Raw genomic sequence first — 22,077 nt, forward strand, 5'->3', positions numbered from 1 at the left:
ACCATACACCAGGGGCACCCTCCTGCCAGGGATAACCAGGCTCGGCCAATCCAATCACATTTGACCCTTTAGCCAAGGTCTGAGGTCTGGCTCAAGTCGTCCTGCCCCACCTTCCTTCAGGGTGAAAATAGTACTACACACAGTACTACAAATGCTACACCGTCACAGTTAGTGTTCACCTGCCCTCCTCCGTGCTGCTGGCCTGGCAATCCCTCAGAGGTGTAGAGCTTGCCACGTACCAAGAGCTTCCCAACATCTCTTTCGATCCTCAGAACAGCCTTGTGAAGGAGACCTGGTCACCCCATTTTACAGAGGAGCTCTCCGAGGCCCAGAGAAGCGACATGAAGTGATGTACTGAGAGCTAGGCGCTCAGCAAGAGCTATAGCCACAAGTTGAATGCAGGTCTCCCAACTCCTAAATATAGGGCGCTCTTTTACACTACTCTCCATGAGCAGATGTTCTGAATGATGTGTGCAGTCTACATAAATCTCCTCTGTGGAAATGGATGGCACATAAAGAGCACGGACTTGGGATGGAAATGGACCGAAATTTCAATTCTAGCTTCTTCGGTTTCAGTTTGGCAGCCATGGGCAAGTTACTTAACTGCCCTGGCCTTCAATTACTGATCAGTAAAAGGGGGAAATAATGATATAGCCAACTCAGGTGTGCACAGGAGCCAGGCAGGAAACACACAGCAGGGAGGTTATTTTTTTGTGTTGCATTTTTCAAAAATTATTATTTTTTAAGTGTTGGGGAAGGGAAGGAACATTGGTGCATTTAAGAGCACTTATGGGGTCTCAGGGAGCAGCCAGGCTTAGTGCCAGCCTGTCTTTATTTTTCAACAAGAGCCAGAAATTCAGATGCAAACCTTTTGGTTGGTGAGCCAGACTAACCACTCCATTCCAAAATGGGGCCTGCCGGCATTGCTCCGGGACTCTAGATCCACCTCACTATCTTGCTGTGAGAATGAAATGAGGTGATGACATTCCTGCTCTCCCGACACAGAGCCGATGTTCTATGAACCTTAGTATCTCTCTCTCTGTTCCCCACACAGTATACCTTCCTCCTCCTTTCTCATTACCCATCCCCACCCCAGGACACTATAAGCGATGTGTTTTGCAAAGGCATATCTCCTTGTACTGGCTAGAAACAGGAGTGTCTAGTGTGCATATATGCAGGTATGCTCAGGGCCCTCGGTACCAGCACTGACGGTGATTCATTTGTTTCTCCCTGCCCCTCTTCCCCATCAACTGAATAACGCAGTCAACTTGTTTCAAGAATAATAGCTAAGCTTTAAACGTGATGGGATCAGATGCTGGAGTAGATAGTGAATCACAGAGGTGGCAAGTACAGGCCACGTGACCCCAGGGCTAGGAGTCTAAGTAGCAAGGTAGAGGGATTTTAGATGGCTGATAGCAGGAAGTCAAGAACATCTTCCCAGGTCCCCTGGTAAATAGCAGAATCCTAGGCAGGGTGTCTGGAAGAACAGAGAACACAAACCCTGGGACCTAGCCCAATCTGATGGAGAAGACATGATCACTTTTCTGAAGGATCTTGAAGATGGATGGGAAGAAGAGGAACAGGACATATAATACAAACATTAAATACCCGAAGTTATAGCTATGATTTATTGTCTTATTACGCACCAGGTAATGCGCTCAGTGCTTTATTCATATTAACCCATTGAATCATCAGGTCTACGTTACAGATGAGAAAACTCATCTCTGGAACCACTTGCCCAAAAATTGCCAAATTTTTAGTTTGGGAGAGGTGGGATTTGAACCTGGGAAGTTTGATTTTGGTGCTCTTAGCCACTCTGCCATCCTGCCCCTCAAAGAAATGGTTGGTGTGAATTCAAATAAAATAACTCTGAGAAGGAAATAAACTTTAGCAGTTTTAGTGTTTTCAAAATATTTGCAATAAACAGAATCCAGTGCTGAATCGGAATTCATCTACTAAAATGAGGGCAGGATTGAACTATACACTAACTTTTTACACAGAAGAAAAGGGCTAAATATTTATATGTTCCTTCTAAACACCCTAAGATTATCCTGACTTTAGAAAGCCATAGCTTTCAGCTGTGTGGCTGGATAGATCAAAAGGGTAAAAGATTGCAGCGCTGGCTGGCAAAGAAGAGGTGGTGCAGATGGAGAGAGCAGGGTGCCACCTACTGGAATAGTAGATGGATGCATTCTCTTCCTCAGGCTGCCCTTCCCTGACAAGACTGATCAATGTAGTTAGTGGGTTAGTTAAAGCAGGGCAAAAGCTCTTATCTTCCATTGTCTAGAGATGAGTGAGATCAGGCAAGGAGGAAAAATCCTCTCCTTGGGTCTTAGATTGCATCTCTAACTTCCATTGCAAGTTATAATGGAAAGTCATTGCATGTAATGGAAAATATGATAGAGCAGAAACCACTGTCAGGCAAAAAGCAAAGCCTCAGGGTCCTGAGCACATAGAACGCTCACTTGCTCACTAACTCGGTCCTGCACTGAGCAGTTAATGAATGAATGCCTGTGGATTCTCTGTATTTAATGTCTTCACCCAGTGATATGTAGCACCTTCGCTTTCATCAAATGACCTTTTCCCAGGTGTCAGTGTGCTGATCGCACCACAAGAAGAGAGGCAGGGAGTGCTGAGTAGGGACAGGGTGAGCTTCCCCCAGGACTGATGTATTTTTTTAATAAAAGGCTTCCTTTTCAAAGACTCTTTTTCCAAGGATACATCTATGAACGTACCACAGTTTATCCATCCATTCATCTACTGAACGACATCTTGGTTGCTTCCATATGTTGCAATTATAAATAAAGCTGCCATAAACATTTGTGTGCGGGTTTTGGTGTGGACATACATCCCCTGTATATGTGCACCCAGCAGCTGCTCTTTTAGCTTAAGAAAGACTGTGTGTGGGGGTTTTTGTTTGTTTGTTTTGTGTTTTTTTTTTCCTACTTGCGTCACTCTATTCTTATCTATTATGTGTAGGCTCCGCACCCATTTGAAAAGGCTTATGCTGTACTTGTATTTGTTCCAGGGGATTCCTCCACACAATGCCTACACTCACCCCTTCCATTCTCTGTTCTTGGTTTGATTGTCTGATTGTCAGCCTTTTTTGTTGAACAAATGAGGTTTGTTTGTTTGTTTTTACCTGTGCAGAACAAATGAGGTTTTTATTGTTTTAAAATTAGACCTGCTGTCTTCATTTGCACCACTTAGCTAAACTGGAGTCTGTCCATTTTGACAGTTTTTTTTTAAATTAAGATCCACTCATGCAATTCCCATCAGTGCTCGGAAAACATTTTAACATATTAATTCTGCATAGTCACTGTAAAGCATTCAAATACAGACTTTAAGGTTATTATTTAGCCTTGGGAGCCACCAAGTAAGATTTGATTGGCACAATTTGGGTTTGTTAGACTTCGTAATAGGTTGGGAACAAGGAAGACCATTTATTGATATTTTTTCTTTTTGAGAATGGTGCCTACTCTATGTGGAGATATTGTAAACAACCTATATAGGTAAAAGGCTAAGTGACCGACTGACCATCCGGCTGACCGACCGACCGACTGGCACATATGATGCACACTGGCAATTTAAAAATAAACATTGACTCACACATGCGCGATACATGTAAAGCTCTCGCTGGCGCCAATTGCACATATGTGTTTCGACCTGTCATTGTCGATCCTGAATTTGGTTGTTTTTGTTGACATTTTGAAGCTGAAAGAAAGCCGTGTTGTCGACAGAATAGGTCTGAAGAACAACTACTGGCACAACGTACCTCTGAAGATATTAAAATATTTCTTCTAATTAATTTCCTTTCAATGTGCACGAATCCGTGCACCGGGCCACTAGTGGTCTTATAACGCCGGTTAGCCACAGCTTCCCTTACACAGCAAACAGGACAGAAGGAAAGGCATAGGCTCAGGAAGGGCTTAGTCTGAGAAAAAAGACAAAACCTGACAAATAAATGTCTTTGACTCCAACACACCCAGTATTCCACAACCTTGCCCCTCTACCCTGGGAATTTCCATGCGAACTTCTATAGGCACAGTGAGGGCCTCTCATGTGATACCTACCCCATATGGAGCTGCTGCATCCGTTGCACATACTTTTGTTTCATGCTTTCCCCCCGCTTTTTAAACAACTCTACTGTTCTACTTTCAATACCACAAAATTCACCCCAACCAATGACTTATCATAAATGTACACAGCTGTGCAACCGTAACCACAATGAACTGTTAGAACGAATTCATCAGCCCTTGTGTCCTTTCACAGGCAAACCCCCACTCCCAGCCCTGGACTCCGGCAAGAGAGGATCTGCTTCCTGTTTCCATAGCTTTGCATTTTCTGAAACATTTATATAAATAAATATGTAGTATTTTGTATCGATTACCATAATGTTTTTGAGGTTTATTTTGTTGTATATATCAGTAGTTTCTTCTTTTTTTTTATTGTTGCATAATACGCCACTGTATGGATACACCATATTTTGTTTATCCACTCACCAGCGAATCGACATGTGGATTATTTCCAGTTTCATAACAATGTGGCTTATGAACATGTCAATACATGCATTTGTGTGTACATACATGTTCATTTCCCTTTAGGTTGATTCCTAGGAGTAAAATTATTGGGTCTTATTGTACATGCACATTGAATCTGTTAAAAATTGTCAGTTTTCCAAAGTGGTTGTATCACTGTATCGTATTGCATTTCTACTGGCCTTATGGGAGGGTTACAATTTCTTTAAAACCCTGACAACAGTTGGTATTGCCAATCTTTGAAAGTATTAGTCATTCTAGTGGGTGTCAAAGATAGTTCACTGTGGTTTTACTTTACATTTCTCTATGACTAATGATGTGACATCTTTCCATACATTCATTCGGCATGTGCATATCTTCATCGGCAAATGTCTCTATCCAAATTTTATGCTTATTTAAATGTGGTGTGTTTTTTTTGTCCTCTTATTATTGACTTGTAAGAGTTCTTGAATTCTAAGAGTTCATTATATATTGTGGATACAAATTGTATATCAGATATATATTTTGCAAGTATTTTTTCCTGGTCAATGACTTGCCTTTTTATTTTTTTGTGTTGCATTCTTCAAAAATTATTTTTTAAAATTTTGATGAAATCCAATTTATCATTTTTTTTTCTGTTATGGGTCATGCCTCTGGTGACATATTTTCCCCATATTTTATTCTAGAAATTTATAGTTTTAGCTCTTACATCCTGGCCTGTATTCCATTTCAAGTTAATTTTTGTGCCTGGTATGAAGTAAGGATTTTTTTTACAAAATTTTTTTTAAATTTATTTATTGGGGTGACACTGGTTCACAAAATTATACAGGTTTCAGGAGCACAATTCTACAACACATCATCTGTACACTGTATTGTGTGGGCCACCCCAAATCAAGTCTCTGTCCATTAGCATCCCGACCCCATACCCTCTTCCACCTCCTCCACCCAGTGCCCCCATCCCAGCCAGCTGCCAGCCTGCTCTCTATCTATGAGTCTGTCTCTATTTTGCTTGTTAGTTCATGTTGTTCATTAGTTTCCACATATGAGTAAAATCCTATGGTATTTGTCTTCCTTTGACTGGCTTATTTCACTTAGCAAAATGCTCTCCAAGTCTGTCATGCTGGTCAGAAAAGGTAAGATTCCCGTCTTTCTTTTTATGGCCAAGTAGCACGTCATTGTGTAACTGTACCACAGCTTTTTTATTCTGATGGATACTTGGGCTGCTTCCAAATCTTGGGTATTGTAAATAATGCTACAATGAACATAGGGGTGCACATATTCTACGGAATTTGTGTTTCGGGTTTCTTTGGATAAATTCCCAGAAGTGAAATTGCCAGGTCATAAAGCAGTTCTATTTTTAATTTTTTGATATAACTACAAACTACATTTCACAGTGGCTGCACCAATCTGCATCCCCACCAGCAGTACACAAGGGTCCCTCTTCTCCACATCCTCACCAACACTTGTTTGTTGATTTATTGATAATAGCCACTCTAACAGGTGTGAAGTGCTATCTCATTGTGGTTTTAATTTGCATTTTTCTGATGATTAGTGACATTGAGCATCTTTTCATATGTCTATTAGCCATCTGTATGTCCTCTTTGGAGAAGTGTCTATTCAAGTCCTTTGCCCATTTTTAAATTGGATTGTTTTGGGTTTTTTTGGTGTTCGGTTTTATAAGTTCTTTATACATTTTGGATATTAACCCCTTATCAGGTGTATGGGCAAATATGTTCTCCCACTCAGTGAGTGGGATGTCATTTTATTTTGTTGATGGCTTCCTTTGCTGTGCTAAAACTTTTTAGTTTGATGTAATCCCATTTGTTTATTTTATTTTTCCTTTGTTTCCTTTGCCCGAGGAGATATGTCATAAAAATATTGCTATTAAAAAATGTCTGAGATTTTATTGCTTGTGTTTTCTTCTAGGACAGTGGTTGGCAAACTCATTAGTCAACAGAGCAGCAAACCGCGGCTCGCGAGCCGCAGTTTGCTGACCACTGTTCTAGGATTTTTATGGTTTCTAGTCTAACATTTAAGTCTTTAATCCATTTTGAGTTCATTCTTGTGTGTGGTGTAATAAAGTGGTCTAGTTTGATTTTTTTGCACATATTTGTCCAATATTCCCCACAGAATTTAATGAATAGGCTATCTTTACATCATTTTATGTTTTTGCCTCCTTTGTCAAATATTAATTGACTGTAAAGGTGTGAGTTTGTGTCTGGTCATTCTATTCTGTTCCAATGACCTACATGTCTGTTTTTATTCCAGTTCTAGGCTATTTTGATTACTACGGCCTTGTAGCATAGCTTAATATCAGGTAGCGTGAATTCTCCAACTTAGTTTTTTCTCAAGATTGCTGTTGTGGAGCGGAGGCAAGTAAATGACCCCTGGAGCCTAGACCAAATTAAAATTTAGGGAGCCTTTATTAGCCGGGCGGCCAGGCGACCCGGCGACTGCTCTGCCATTCTCCACGCAGGGAGACCAGAGAGCAGCAGCGACCCTTTGTGTAGGAACGCTTTTAAGCACATTAACCACATCCGGTTTTTGCAGAACAAGTAACCCAAGACAAAACAGTTTTTCCCAAGCAACGTCAGGATCATGCCAATGACGACCATGTTATTCACAGGGTCATCCTGTTCTTCAGAAAGCTGACAGTGTTCTATGAAAGAAGGCCTACGTGCTGGGAAGGGGCCATGAGTCCCTATCTCAAGGCCTGGCCTAGTGTCAGCACTGACATCTCTAACTGTGGCATAGTCCACGGCCTCAGTAGTGCTCAAAAATTCCCACTCTCTAACATTGCTGTTGTTATTAGGGGTCTTTTGTGGTTCCATATAAATTTTTGGAATATTTGTTCTAGTTCTGTGAAATATGCCATTGGTATCTTGATAGAGATTGCATCGAACCTATAGATTGCTTGGGTAGTATGAACATTTTAATGATGTGAATTCTTCCTATCCATGAACACGATATGTGTTTCCATTTATTTGCATCTTCTCTAATTTCTTTCTTCAGTATCTTATAATTTTCCAAGTAGAGGTCTTCTACATCCTTGGTTAAATTTATTCCTAGGTATTTTATTCTTTTGGAAGTAATTGTGAATGGGATTGTTTTCTTAGTTTCTTTCTGGTAATTCATTATTGGTGTATAGAAATGTAACTGATTTCTGGATATTTATTTTACATTCTGCTACTTGACTGAATTCATTTATCAGTTCTAGTAGTTTTTTTGGTGGAATCTTTACGTTTCTCTACATACAGTACTATCGTCTGCAAATAATGCGTTTTACTTCTTTCCCATTTGAATGCCTTTTATTTCTCTTTCTTGTCTAATTGCTGTAGCTAAAACTTCCAGTATTGTGTTAATAAGAGTGGTGAAAGCATATATCCCTGTCTTGTTCCTGATCTTAGGGGAACGCTTTTATTTTTTGCCCATTGAGTATGATGCTGGCTGTGAGTTTGTCATATGTGGCCTTTATTACGTTGAGGTATGTTCCCTCTATTCCCACTTTGCTGAGAGTTTTTATTGTAAGTGGATGCTGGATTTTACCAAATGCTTTTTCTGCACCTATTGATATTATCATGTGGTTTTATCCTACATTTTCTTTATATGGTGTATCACGTTTATTTATTTGCAGATATTGTACCATCCAAGGAATAAATCCCATTTGATCATGTTGTGTGATCTTTCTAATGTGTTGCTAAATCTGGTTTGTTAATATTTTGTTGAGGACTTTAGCATCTATACTCATCAGGGATATTGGCCCATAATTTTCTTTCTTTGTAGTGTCTTTGATTTTGGAATTAGGAAAATGCTGGTCTCATAAAATCAGCTTGGGAGTCTTCCCTCCTTTTGGATTTTTTGGAGTAGTTATAGGATAGGTTTTAGTTCTTCTTTGATTGTTTGGTTAAGCCATCCAGTCTAGGACTTTTGTTTGTTGGGAGTTTTTAAATTACTGCTTCAATTTCACTAGTTATAACCTGTCTATTCAGATTCTTTGATTCTTCCTGAATCAGTTTTGGAAGAGTGTATGTTTCTAGGAATTTATCCATTTTGTCCAGATTGTCCAATTTGTTGGCATATAGTTATTGGTAATATTTTCTTACAATCCTTTGTATTTCTGTGGAGTCAGTTGTTAATTCTTCTCTTTAATTTCTGATTTTATTTATTTGGGTGTTCTTTCCTTTTTTCTTGATAAATCTGGTTAAAGGTTTATCAATCTTACTTATCTTTTCAAAGAACCACTCTTGGTTTCATTGATCTTTTGTATTGTTTTTCTAGACTCTCATTTATTTCTACTCTGAGCTTTATTATTTCCTTCCTTCTACCCACTTCGGGCTTTGTTTGTTGTTCTTTTTTCAAGTTCCTTTAAGTGTAAAGTTAGTTTAGCTGAGATTTTTCTTTTTTCTTGAGATAGGTCTGTAATGCTTTGAATTTTCCTCTTAGGATTGCTTTCACTGTGTCCCATAGATTTTGGGTTGTTTCAAGATATCCTTTCATCTCTTCCTTAACCTCACTGTTAATCCTTTCATTGCTTAAGAACATGTTATTTAGCCTCCATGTCTTGTGTGTTTTTCAGTTTTCTTGTGATTTCTACTTTCATAGCATTATGGTCAGAGAAGATGCTTGATATGTTTTCAGTCTTCTTAAAGTTACTGAGACTTGTTTTGTGCCTTAACATGTGGTCTATCCTAGAAAATGTTCCATGTGCACTTGAAAAGCATGTCCATTCTGCTGCTTTGTGGTGAAATGCTCTGAATATATCAAATCCATCTGATTTAGTGTGTCATTTAAGGCCACTGTTTCCTTGTTGATTTTGTCTGGAAGATCTATCCACTGATGTCAATGGGGTGTGAAAATCCCCTACTATGACTGTATTACTCAGTCTCTCCCATTATGTCCATCAAGATTTGCTTTATATATTTAGGTGCTAACTTTATTATAGCCTCTTGTTGGACTGCTCCCTTTATCACTATGTAATGTCCTTCTTTGTCTCTCACCATATAGCCTTTGTTTTAAAGTCTATTTTGTCAGATATAAATGTTGCTATTCCAGCTTTTTTTTTTCATTTTCATTTGTATGGAATATCTTTTTCCATCCCTTTACTTTTAGTCTGCGTGTATCTTTCATTCTGAGATACGTCTTCTAAGACAGCATATATAAGTGTCTTGTATCTTATCCATTCAGCTACTCTATGCCTTTTGATTGGATCATTTAAGCCACTTACATTTAAAGTTATTATTGAACCCTTGACCTTTTGGTGTACTGGATGATGCTCTGACCAACTGAGCCAGACCAGCCAGGGCAGCTGTTGAGAGATAGGTTATTGAAATTACAGACTTTAATAGCAGATTGGCCTGTTTTTTTTTTCTTGCACTTCTATCAGGTATTTTCTTGTGAACTGGCACCTTTATGATTATTAAATGACCATGTTTATCCTTGATAACATTCTTTGCTTTGAAATCTTTATCTGACTTTAATATAGTCACTCCAACTTCAAAAAAAAATCATCACCTGAGGATATGTTTATTGATATTTAGAGAAGGGGAGAAAGAGAACATCCATTTGTTGTTCCATTTATGTACTCATTGCTTGATTCTTTTATGTGCCCTGACCAGGCATATTGGGACAACACTCTAACCAACTGACCTACCCTGCCAGAGCAACAGTACATTAGTTTTCTATTACTGCATAACAAATGACCCCCAAACTTACTCCAAACACTCGTTACTTCATAGTTTCTGTGGTGTTAAGAAATCTGAGCACAGCTTAGCCGAATTCTCTGCTTCATAGTCTCTCATAGGCTGCAATTGAGGTGTTGGCTCTCTAGTCATCTTAAGGCCCAAATGGGGAAGGACCCGTTTCTAAGCACGCAGTTGTTGGCAGGATTCAGTTCCTGGCAGGTTGTTATGCTAAAGACCCGAGTTCCTTGCTGGTTATTGGTAGGGGGCTGGCCTCATATCCTTGCTACATGGACCTAACATTGCAGCTTGCTTCATCAGGCATGCAAGCAAAGACAGTGGAAAATCTATCCACAAGTCAAAAGTCATAATCTTTTAACCTAACCACAGACATTCCATCACCTTTGCTGTATTCTATTGGTCAGAATCAAGTCATTAAGTCCAGCCCACACACAAGGGTTGAATACCAGGAAGCAGGAATCCTATTTGTTTTATTCCCAAACTCTGTTGTTACTAAACTTTATTGCTACAGGGTATTCTTTCTCTAAGGCAATTAAAGTTATGATAAAAATGTAAGTTGGGAGGAATTACATGTGACCTATTTTTCCTAAGAGAAAGCTGTTTATGTATTCTCATAAATGCGGTTAGAAAATGAAGTAGTTTCTTAAAGACATTTTACTACATACATGGTTCCTCAAACTTCATTATTGGATTCTTTCTGTATCCACTTATTGATACCTTCTTATGAGTATCTATAACAGATTTCTAACTTAAAAAAACTAATATACATGTTTCTTTTTCTTACATTTCCTGTAATCAGAATGTACTCATTATTCATTTTGGGGAAGCACAAAGAGAAAGATCGTGATTTGAACTGTTGTAAGTCTTATTATTCTCTTTGAGGAGACCCTGATAAATGAACAGATAAGACCTGTGTTAAGTGATCAGCAGTTATTGACATTTATGGGTAATATATCCTTTTGGTAGCAGGAAGAAACATTAAAATACAACATATTTAATAACTAAACTTGGCCCTGTAACCAAAGTATTTGCAATATTAATATTTTTGAAAATTATTTTTTGCTTGTTCCCTACACCTATTCCTATTAAGATAGAATTTTATATTCTTTCATCTTTATTTTACTCACTTAATTGTAGGATTAAGAAAAAGTTTTGATCATAATTTACCTTTACCTCTATCCATACTAAATTAGAATTAAATTATAGAAAAATATTTTTTCATTAATATTACCAGATGCATCAATAGTGTGATTTATTTTTAGTTGTGTAATGAAGAAAATACTTGGGTGATTTTTCAAAAACGATAACCCTGAAATTAATAACATGGTCATTAAAGATTTCTAGAGTTTGCAATTTTATAAAATATTTAGAATTTCACAGTGAAGAGGTCCTAAATTCTTCATACAACATGAAATCATATAAAAATAGAAGACATAGACATCTTTAACTCTTTAATCCTTTGATTAAGCAGCAAGCATATCACTCTTCCAGGCCAAACACTGCTTAAACAAAAAAGAAAAATAATGACGTGCAAAATATTTACAAAATATGCAAAGCACACAATAAAGACATCTCACTATATACATGTGTCATATTACTAATGAAGCTAAGATTTTTCTACTGTGTGCTCTAGTGTACATAAATCAAATCACAGCACATCCCTCAGATACAGCACTTTGGCCTGTGGCTGGGATAGAACAGATTTTAAATGAATCACAATATACTTAACAGCTGGACAGATGCTGGTGCTGACCAACTTGACTGACATATGCCACATATTGCATACTGAAGGCCTACTGACGAGACAAGACAATAAAAGCTGTATAGTATGCACATATGCAAGACAATCTAAATACTTTAGGCTTTAGATATCTTTTGTCCCCATGGCTCTTAAAGTAAAAATAAGTATAAATTCTTGAATATTAAGTATTTTAAATTAGATTTTATCTGGTTACAGTCCAGGGGCAGAACTATTTAAGATGATCCAATGAGAATGACAGACACATCCTGGAAAAACTTTGTTTATGCCAGAACTTAAGGTCCTTAACGAAAAGAAGTGGTCTAAATGTCAAAATTAAAACTAATCAATGGACTTGAGTCTAGAGCTCTTTAAGGCTTTAGAGCCAATGATAGGGACTATCTTCCCAATAATTTGGGAATATATGACCTCTCAAATAATAAATTAGGCCCTTGAAGGTTGACCACTTTGTGAAGTAGTTCTAAATATGATGAGAATGTGAATGTGCAAACATTTAGCCTTATATTCCACTAGTACAGCAATCTGAGCAATCTGTCCCTTTGCACAGTCATGATTCCAATATGAAATCATCATATCAAAAATATTAGTAACATATTGTTGAAATACTATCACTTTTAAAATATTCTTTGTAAGTACTTAATGATTATGTGTTGAATTAAGAAGACCTGAAATGCTTTTTTGTTTCTTTATAAAAAGGGGTCTCAGCATTTTAAGTTAACAGCACAATTGTGACAATATACGGATATATCTTTAGATAACACAGAACAAATCCTTAAATTTATTTTATAAAATAATGTTGATGATTTAACCCTAAACCAAAACCAGTCATACACGTTGGCTGCAAGAAATACACAAATGTATCCAAATAGTACAATAGAGATTTATCAAGAAACCATCATTTATATTAAATGCAGACCATATTAAGTATGAGGGTAGTTTTAAGTTCAGAACCTAAACACAGAAAGGGTATTGTAATAAATGCTTCCATTACCACTATCTCCACATAACTGACAAAATATAATTCGCTTCTAACATCCCTAGATGTAAGCAACTACTAGTTAAAAGCAGACAGCATTTAGAAACATTAAAACAAAAATCAAAATGAACTTCATTTTCAAGGAACTTAAAGACATTGTACTTTAACAAATTAAGTCCTCATTCGTATTTATTATTATTCTGATCCTATTACTGATAGATGACAGGTCAATGACCTTTAAGCAAGAACTTTGCACTAGGACCCCAAGCTCTATTTAAATGGTTAGTAGGTTCAGTACATTCTTTATGATTTCATATAATTGCTTTGCAATTGATTTAATTGCTTTCTTTGAAAGGAACATATTAATATTCCTTTAGAAAAGAAAGCAAGATTTTTTTTAAAAAAAAGGGATTATGTGGCTATAATTTCTTAAATATGCATTAAATGAACATATGCCAAAATATGAAATGCAGGCTACTTATTCTTACACTCCTAACATAGGAAAATGTTAAAATTAAATTAAAGAAAAAAATGTCAAACATCCTTATCTTAAAAAACTTAAGGAGTTTTCACAATTCCTAAGTCAATATTCTTGTACTAAGAGCCTTGACTATGAAGAGGCAGGAATATAAAGAAATCTCAATAAAATAAATACAGTAAAAACAAAAAAACCCTTGGTATATAGAATACTTAATCTTTTTTTTCCTTTTATGAGAGCATGTTGCTGAACATATACTCTAGAAAGGAGCCTAACCGTAGGCTTTTTCTTATACAACGTCTCAGTTGTGAACTAAAAAATTCCTTAGACATCCACTACGCTAGCCCACTGCCTTAGTTCGCAGCCTCAGGATCTAGGAAGGATTAGTCTTTCCTCGTTCTTGTTGGTCAGATGAGCATTGGTACATGGTGGGTGAAAAGTTACTGCAGCTCTGTCCAACTTAATTTTAGTGCAGTGAGGATTGTGAGTCTGTCTGAATTCCGATAAGTGATGGTGGCTGCTGACCACCAACTGTGGACAACACTGGTCTTGGGTTTAGACGGGGTGGCATTGAATTAGCAGGGCGAATGAGAGGTGGTGGAGGCTGATTTAGAGTTGGCCGAGGCTGGATGAACCGAGCCTGCTGCTGGAGCGGAGGAGGCTGCCGGTGAAGAGCAGGGGCAGCAGGCAGTGTTGGACGAAGAAGTGGTGGAGGCTGGTTCAGAGTGGCAATGGGGGCTGTTGGTGTTGGAGTGGATGGTGGGGCAGGAGGTGATGGACCCAGAGTCCGAGGAGCCTGTGGGGTCTGTGCCTAGAGGTGAGGAAACAAAAATACATGTATGAGATGACAGTTCCTAAGGAGCTTACTGCAATATAGTTTGGGCTGTCACAGGAAAAACAAAACAAATCAAAACAAAACAAAAACATAACACCAGTATTTTTTGGAAGCACAAGCTTCTTTTATTTTAAACAGAACAAAACAAAACAAAACAAAACAAAAAAACCCAAAACTGAAAAAGCAATGAAGCTACCAAACAAGCATCTTTATTAGTAAACAGCTTAACACTGGAAATAAAAATAAGGCTATGAAAGAACAATACACTCTCCATTCTTCTAGGATCAGATCTTAGCATGTCATTATGACTTAAGAGTCACGAGAGATGCACCACTGAGTAAGTGTATTGTCAACCTTTCATGCTCATTTAGCTAGTCCTCTGACCAATTAACCTTACAGACCACCACACAAAATGGTGATTCCTCCACTCATATTAGCTCAAATTCCATACACAAACACACCTCCTCTTCTTCATCAGTGCTCTTCCCTGATGGCACATTAGAAGCACTTTTTGTCTCCTCCCCTAAAGTAGAAGCATCACCATTAGAAGCCTGGGTTCCTTGTTCTGCTTCCCACTCCTGCAATACCTCCTCTAAGTTAAACCGACGCCTGTAGTTTACAAAGAAGTTCTTCACTTGGCCAACAGTCTTGTTGCCAATTACATCTGCAATAGCTTGAAAATCTTTACCATATTTGCGGACACCTGGAAGGCAAAGTAAATAATACACCTGGTGAAGGATCAATAAGGAGAGCTGTGTGTACTATACATCATGCACACACACAAGATACCAGCAATGAAAATCCTTTCTGATAAACTCTGCTCATTTCTCAGTTCTAAGATAGAGGCTAAGATATCAGGGTCCCAGATGAAAACAATCAATTATGTCATTTCATCGAGCCAGCCACTTGCCTTCAACTGAACAATCAGAAACTTACCATTTTTTTACATACTCAGTTATTTTCTCCAATCCTCTCTTGAACTCTCAAATACAGTCCATTTATTGTAAAGCATTGAATTCTTTGTTCCATCCTCAATTCCATATTCATTTATTTCCCTAGTAGCCAGTCACCTAAATTTGAGCAACACCGTTTGTAAACAAGACAGGATGGGAATGAGCCATCTCTTTTATCCCCTCAATGGAATGAGTGAGTAGTCTTAGGGTTCCCCCATTAAGAAAAGCATTATAATTTTGGTCTTAATACCAAATTTAATGATTACTTGCTATCTCACCAGGGTACCAACAAGTAGAAATGAGATAAGAATTAACAAGTAAGAGAATCATTACAATCTGATAAACAAAAAAAGGGGAGGTCTTTTTCAGTTAATTGAATGTCAACTCATGTAATAGTTCTTAAGACTGTGTCTATGAAGGAGCCTTAGCTATGCCTTCTAGATGTAAGGATAAGGTTACAGCAGCGACTACTGGTAGAGCACTTGTGCTTCTCATCACTACCTCCAATATAAGGGCTGTACATTCAGTCATTTGAGAACCTAACTTTTCATTATCGACATTTTATTAAATTACACTATGAAGGATAATATTTATGAACCTGAGATAGTCAATTATGCTATGGAATTTTAAAATGACTTTATATAATCAGATGGCTAATAATTTGCTCTTAAGGAAATTCTAAGAGAGGGTCACTGACTTATTCTTGAAACAGATGCACTTAGCTCAAAATATAAAAGTTGTCAAAAAATTTTTTTTATAATTTGAAAACGGCTTTTTAAAGTACCAGAAAATAATAACTCATTAATCACAGAAATGAGAATGGAGGAAAAAATACTGATGCTTATGATATAGTCTGGAAGCAGCCAAAAATATGGGGATTGAAATAAGCAATATGTATACAATCACAGATGAGAGAATAATATAAGGATATGTTAAGACCCCAGCAGAAATAGTAGATATATTCTTACTGATACTTATTGGCATTACCCAATGACCTTAAAGCACCAACATGATAGAACATAATTTTTATTTTTAAACTCTGCCCTTATTTTATACTAAGAACTTGGGAATAAGTATATCTTGCTACACTCGCCCAGCTAGGCTTGACTCTTAGAGCATTTGAGGGGAAGTCTGACATTATTAAGCTATAACCATATCCCATTTTTAATATAGAATTTGAGGTATGTAAATTATGCTCATTTGTTCCATTCTCAAGGATTAGGATAACATATGCATGACAACATAGTAGTAATGATACTCAATATTTTAGCAACGTAAATTAATTTATATTCTCTTAAAATTCATGAGCTAATTTCCAATTGGAACTTCATACTGAGTATAAATTCTAATGGTGACTAGGTTCTACTAAGGGTTTATATGGCAATAAAAATTCAAAGTAATTTCATATTAGGAATTACTGGTCTATATTTAAGTACTTCTCTACTACACATACTTTGGAAAACAGCAAGTCATTTGAGATCACTGCACTGAAAAATAACTACGAATCAGAAATCCAATGCAGTCTCTTAATTTTCATAAATGATATTTAACTTACATTCTAGAAATGCCTGAACCTTACCGAATACATGAGTTTAGAAACAAAAACCTTAAATAAATCTGGATTATATCTTCTGTATTCCTAGCAAGAAATCACATTAAGACAAATTCAGACTCCAAGTCTGAAGATATTACAGCCCTCAGAACACCTATTTGCTAAGCAACACATATTCCAAAACCTACCATTAAGCTGTTTCCAGATAGATTCCTTTATATAACTGTCCCCGCTTCTTCTGACTCTATTCTTTTTGTTCTTCCACTTTATTTTCTCTTGATCAATGGACTTTACCTTGTCACAATATTATTGCATTTCCAGAATTACAGACCACCAAACCAAAGCTGCTTCCTATAGGAGCTTTAGTTTTCCCATTTTCAATGTCAAGAACTTTTTCCAAGTCACCTTGGTGTGTTTACTATCAACTCATGTATGACAACCTTATATTAACTATTTTGCAAAATGTTAAGGCTCAGACCACACTGCAGACTGCTGTAGTCTAGCTAAGGACCCCAATCATGTCCTGAGAACAAATGGGCCAGATATGAAGGCCCTCAGTCTGCAGGATGCCTGCACAGGGTCTGGGCATGAGCTACAGTTCCTTGACAGTGTCCTCTGTTTGCAGCCTCGTCTGTTTGCCCCAGTATGCTGTGACAAATTTCCTAATTTTCTGTTTGCCACAATGTAAAAGGTTGGGAAGTACGGTCCTATGGAATACACGCCAGCCCCAGCATCACTGCAATGCTGGCTCCACAGGAAGTGCTCAGGAACCATGACTGACTTCTCTTCCCGACGAGGCTTCATTCTACTTTTCTTCCCCAAACCACAAGAGTCACATACAGCTGACTTCTTTGTCACCTTCACACTCCCAATAACCCTGCTCAACAGCCTATTTTGGCTATAAGGAGGAATTCTTAAGCTCTATACAGTGGCTGATAACTAGCAAATTCTAGTAAGATGCCAATTAAAGACTTAATTGCTCCTTTAGAAAAATCCCCAGCGAAGCTCCTGGATGACCTGGCGGGAGCAGCAGTGCCGAGCAACTGACTCTAACCACATATGACATTAGAGCTCCCTTAGTTCCAATTCGTACTTGGGTAAGGTGGTCCGTTCTTTCTTCAGTTTACAATGAACAAGGCCACCCGCCTGCTTTATCAGCAAGGTAATTACATACAGTGATTAAACCTCTCTCTCCCTGAAGATGTAAAAGCTTAGGTCCATTGGAACCATGGTTTTAAATAAAACTTCTCACCTTTAGGGCAAGGGGCCAGTTTTCAAAGATTAGTGGAATAAAACTTGAGAGACCCCTGGAAGAGGTAAATTATAAATTTCAGGGAGAGGAAAAAAAATTGTTTTCAGTCAAATTTCTAAATTCCATTTGAAAGTTAAAATGAAACAGCTTGGCCTTCTATCTGGCAGATGATACCTTATAACCTTTAATATATACTTTTAAAATTTTGTTTGGGGAATTAACATAAAAATAAAACTCATTAGGATACTATATTATCATTAAATTTTATGAAAGCCCACATTTTTCAATCAGTATTCTATATTATCCAAGAAAATACATTCATATTTTTTGAGCTTTGGCTACTAAGATAGCCAAAGGAACATCTGTGATATAGTGTTTCCAAATTCCTGACATGGAATTATAGACTTTTTTTCTTATATAGAAAGGATACCAGGAACCTGTTTTTGGTATACTTAAAAAGTTATTTAAAAATTTGATTGTGGACTACAAAGAAAAAAAGCAAAAACATTACAGAGGCAAACTACTGTAGTGGAATTTTGGGGGATATTTTTTCCTGCTTCTTATAGCAAAATTTCTTAAACTGAGCATGTACTTGGTATAATTAGGAAATCTCAATTTAAAAAAATGTTATCTTGAAATAAAAACACAGTAACACCTAGAAACTCCAAGGGTATGGTTCTTTCCTATCAGTTAGAGATTTTTAAACTCAAACTATTTGAAAATATGCATTACTTTCTACCTCCTAAAAATCCCTTCAAGAATTTGTATTAAAGAATGGTAGAAAAGCTACCAATTGCAATGGGACAGTGACTGGTGTATCTAGGCCAGAACTAAAAGTCAAAATCATACATTCTCTTTTCTAATGTCTAGCTCTTCTCTTCTGAGTTTTACATCCCCATCTTCCATAGTTATACATTAAATTCCATCATAAAATTGCTCAGAGTTTTGAATCATTAGTTATTTGAAGCAAGTGCAGCGGAGGGCGGACAATTAATACTTTTTTTTATCTCCATTCTTATGATACCTGTTATAATAGAACAAACTCTCTAAAGCACATGGCTTGCCTTTTAGATAGGAAGGTATGAATCTCTTATTTCCACTTCCTTTTGATTGTTCATGTACTAGGTAGGTCACAACAATCCTTATGTGTTAACCAACTGCCAAATCTTTTTTTCCTTCTTTAGGCATGATTCTAGCTTTTTAAAAAAGTAGGAGATAAGATGAGAAAGCAGACAAGTTCTAGATATGAAACTTCATTTCTCCTAAAACAAAATGAATGTATGAACTACAGGGAGAGAAGGTAACATTGAACTGTAAGCATAATCCCCTTGAACACAGTCCTGTTATTTCTTGTTTTATATGAGAAGGCTGACAATACAAAAAATTAACTAAAAATTAAAATTGACATCTTGATAAAACTGGGAAAAGTTTTTGTTGTTTATCTTAAAAAGCACAAATATTTTAGTTGAGGAGCATATTTTTTTTAACACTAATGACTACAAAATAAATATTGCACATTTAAGAGATCTAAAATAAAAATGGCAAATATTGTATACCATGCTTCTGCCTCTATGTACTCTAAAGAGTAAATGTTATTACTCTTTATAAGTTGTTATTTTTTAACAGTTAATAATTGTTCCATTTACATGAAAAAAAAAATCACACACCTAGAATCTATTTTCTTTCCTAATTCTTTTTTAAATTTATCATCACTTGAAAGTATTATAGATACTCCCTTTTTTCCCCATTGTCTCCCTTAACCCTACACCAGCCTTTCCTAATTCTTGCTAAATAAGAAATGTCCATCATATGAATATCAAAATTGATTTTAGGATAATTTCTAAAGGCATTATAAATTAGAAAAAATATTTATATGACACAAACTAAAAACAGGGATATTTCACCATTAACAAATATGTGAAGACTATAATTGGCTTCACTGTTAACTAATTTGTTATAATAGAAATTTTAGATACTTAAGGCTGAAACAGATTACAGAAGTTGAAGAAATAGCATTCTTGGCAAGTATTTTAAGAGGATTAAATTATCAGCATTTATAAATTCCCACTTGGGGACTCTTGAAGAATGTATTGAAGTTATAACATAGCTAGAACTAAAACTAACGTAATAAAGTGATAGATTACACAAGGATAAACACACATTCCTATTTTGTCTGAGCATGACTTTTTCTCCTAAATAAGGGAGAAAAAAAGGTTACAAGATTTATTATTTATTTAAATAATATTAATATATTCAAATATTTAGTATTTAAGTCATTAGTATTTAGTTAACAATAGAATGGCAAGTAAAGTGAGAAATACATATTTAGGCTCTAGGAAATTACCTTAATATAGTTAGTTGGCTTTAAAAGAGTTACAACAAAAGTTTACTTAATAGTAGAGTGACAAATCTCACTAATGACACTAGAGTGAGTCAGTATTTCTCTCTCCAGGCCACTGTAATAGTCAACTAGGAGCAAGGTAAAATAAAGCATTTAACAAATGAGCGTCAAATCCGAATATCTATGCAAAATGTCGTAAATATAAATGCTATGTAAATTAAAACATGTTACTAACAAAACATAAATGATTACTTTGTAAAATTGAAATAGCCACATAATAAAGTCATATAAAGGTTTATCATAAATAAGGATTAAAAAGAAAAAGACAAAAAAACAATTGCCTGCTAAGATAAATATTTCTTGGTAGCAAACTGTCCATGTTAAAATAAAAACTGCAATTATGTACCTCAACCACACTGAAACTCAGGTACAGGTGACATTATTATATAATTATATTGCTTATAAGATACATTATATAAATGTGTGAACACATGAGGCAAAAATGGCACTTTTTAATTCTCCCTCAAATAACTATCTTGGAAACAAAAAGCTTTATATTGTCTTATTTTATGTAACAATAATAACAACAAAACCGACAACAATAACAAAAAATGAAAACAAAAATTCCACAGAGTCAAATAAATAAAAACAAAGACATTAACATATAAATAAAGTACTTTCAAAATCCCAAGAACATGCATATTTCTGTATAAATTGCTGCACTAGTGTAATTTATTTAGGGTTACTTTTTAGATATGCATAATAATATAATAATGAATATATCTCAGTGGAGAGGAAATGTTTGATTATATCTCGAAATGCTCCGCTCCTTAATATTTATAAGCTGAGGTAATGACCACACATGTAGTTCACACTATATATGTAAATCTTCGGATTGACCCTTCCCTGGAATGCAGCTTTGCATAATGTCCAACTCAGCCATAAGATTCAACAGACTCTATCCCTTAGTGCTGTAAGAACAGTTCTAAATCCTGAGGGCAGTATAGAGAAACATTAGCCCAGATTCTCCTCGGTGATTCTCTTCAGAAAATTCTCTCACTGGGATAATTTCTTACACTAGAGAATAGGATTAATATACTAACCTTTAAGCAACTGAATACTGGAAACCAGGGTTAAAGTCTATAGGCTACAGACTGCGATGGAGGGAAACACAGGCTTTATGTCAATAAAAGCAATGCCTACTCAAATAACTATATTAGAGCTATAAGTCATAGTTCTAAATGAATCTGAAAAGCCATTAAAAATACTAATTTTTAAATCGCTAGTTTGTAATTTTAAAACAACAATTACTGAACATTATAAATCAACTAAATTTTGTTCTGACTCATCCAGAAACATAGTTCTCCTATACAGATGTGCTCAGTGGATATCCAGTACCTTGCTTCCACAGGGTCAAGCATTTTATTTGTGAAATGACCGTGTGGTGCTTTAGAGGCCAAAGAGAAGGCTGCCATTATCCCGTGGGCACTCTCCTGGGACAATTTCAAATCACACTGGCTTGGTAGTTCTTATTCATTCTAATACAAACTGCAGAGCCATCTATTAATCAATCTTTAATTACATTATTCTCACATCTGAATGGTGCTTGCATAGTATTTTTGAGTTAAATATGTTCTCTATGTTTGAGTATTTGGAAATATTTTTAAAGGTATACTTGTATGTTTCACTGGGCTCAATTCTCTTACAGTAGTGAA

General features: G+C 36.3%; 1 protein-coding gene across 9 annotated transcripts in view; it reads right to left on the reverse strand.

The window, feature by feature from the left end:
* Positions 1–11,654: 11,654 nt before the first annotated feature.
* The window catches only part of RCOR3 (REST corepressor 3), a 45,623-nt gene continuing 35,200 nt past the window's right edge, over positions 11,655–22,077 (reverse strand). For 3 of the 9 annotated variants that reach the window (XM_079761935.1, XM_079761939.1, XM_079761940.1), the window contains 2 exons: positions 14,726–14,967; positions 11,655–14,240 (listed from right to left, as the gene is read on the reverse strand). In XM_079761935.1, the coding sequence (XP_079618061.1) occupies positions 13,896–14,240; positions 14,726–14,967 (587 nt within the window). In that variant the 3' untranslated portion in view covers positions 11,655–13,895. Of the gene's footprint in view, positions 14,241–14,725; positions 15,335–18,021; positions 21,517–22,077 lie in introns of those variants that run through there. The other 6 variants (XM_079761937.1, XM_079761938.1, XM_079761936.1 and 3 more) reach the window with 5 other exon arrangements.

The sequence above is a fragment of the Cnephaeus nilssonii genome (genome assembly GCF_951640355.1).
Source record: "Cnephaeus nilssonii genome assembly, chromosome: 21".
Classification (NCBI taxonomy): Eukaryota; Metazoa; Chordata; class Mammalia; order Chiroptera; family Vespertilionidae; genus Cnephaeus; species Cnephaeus nilssonii.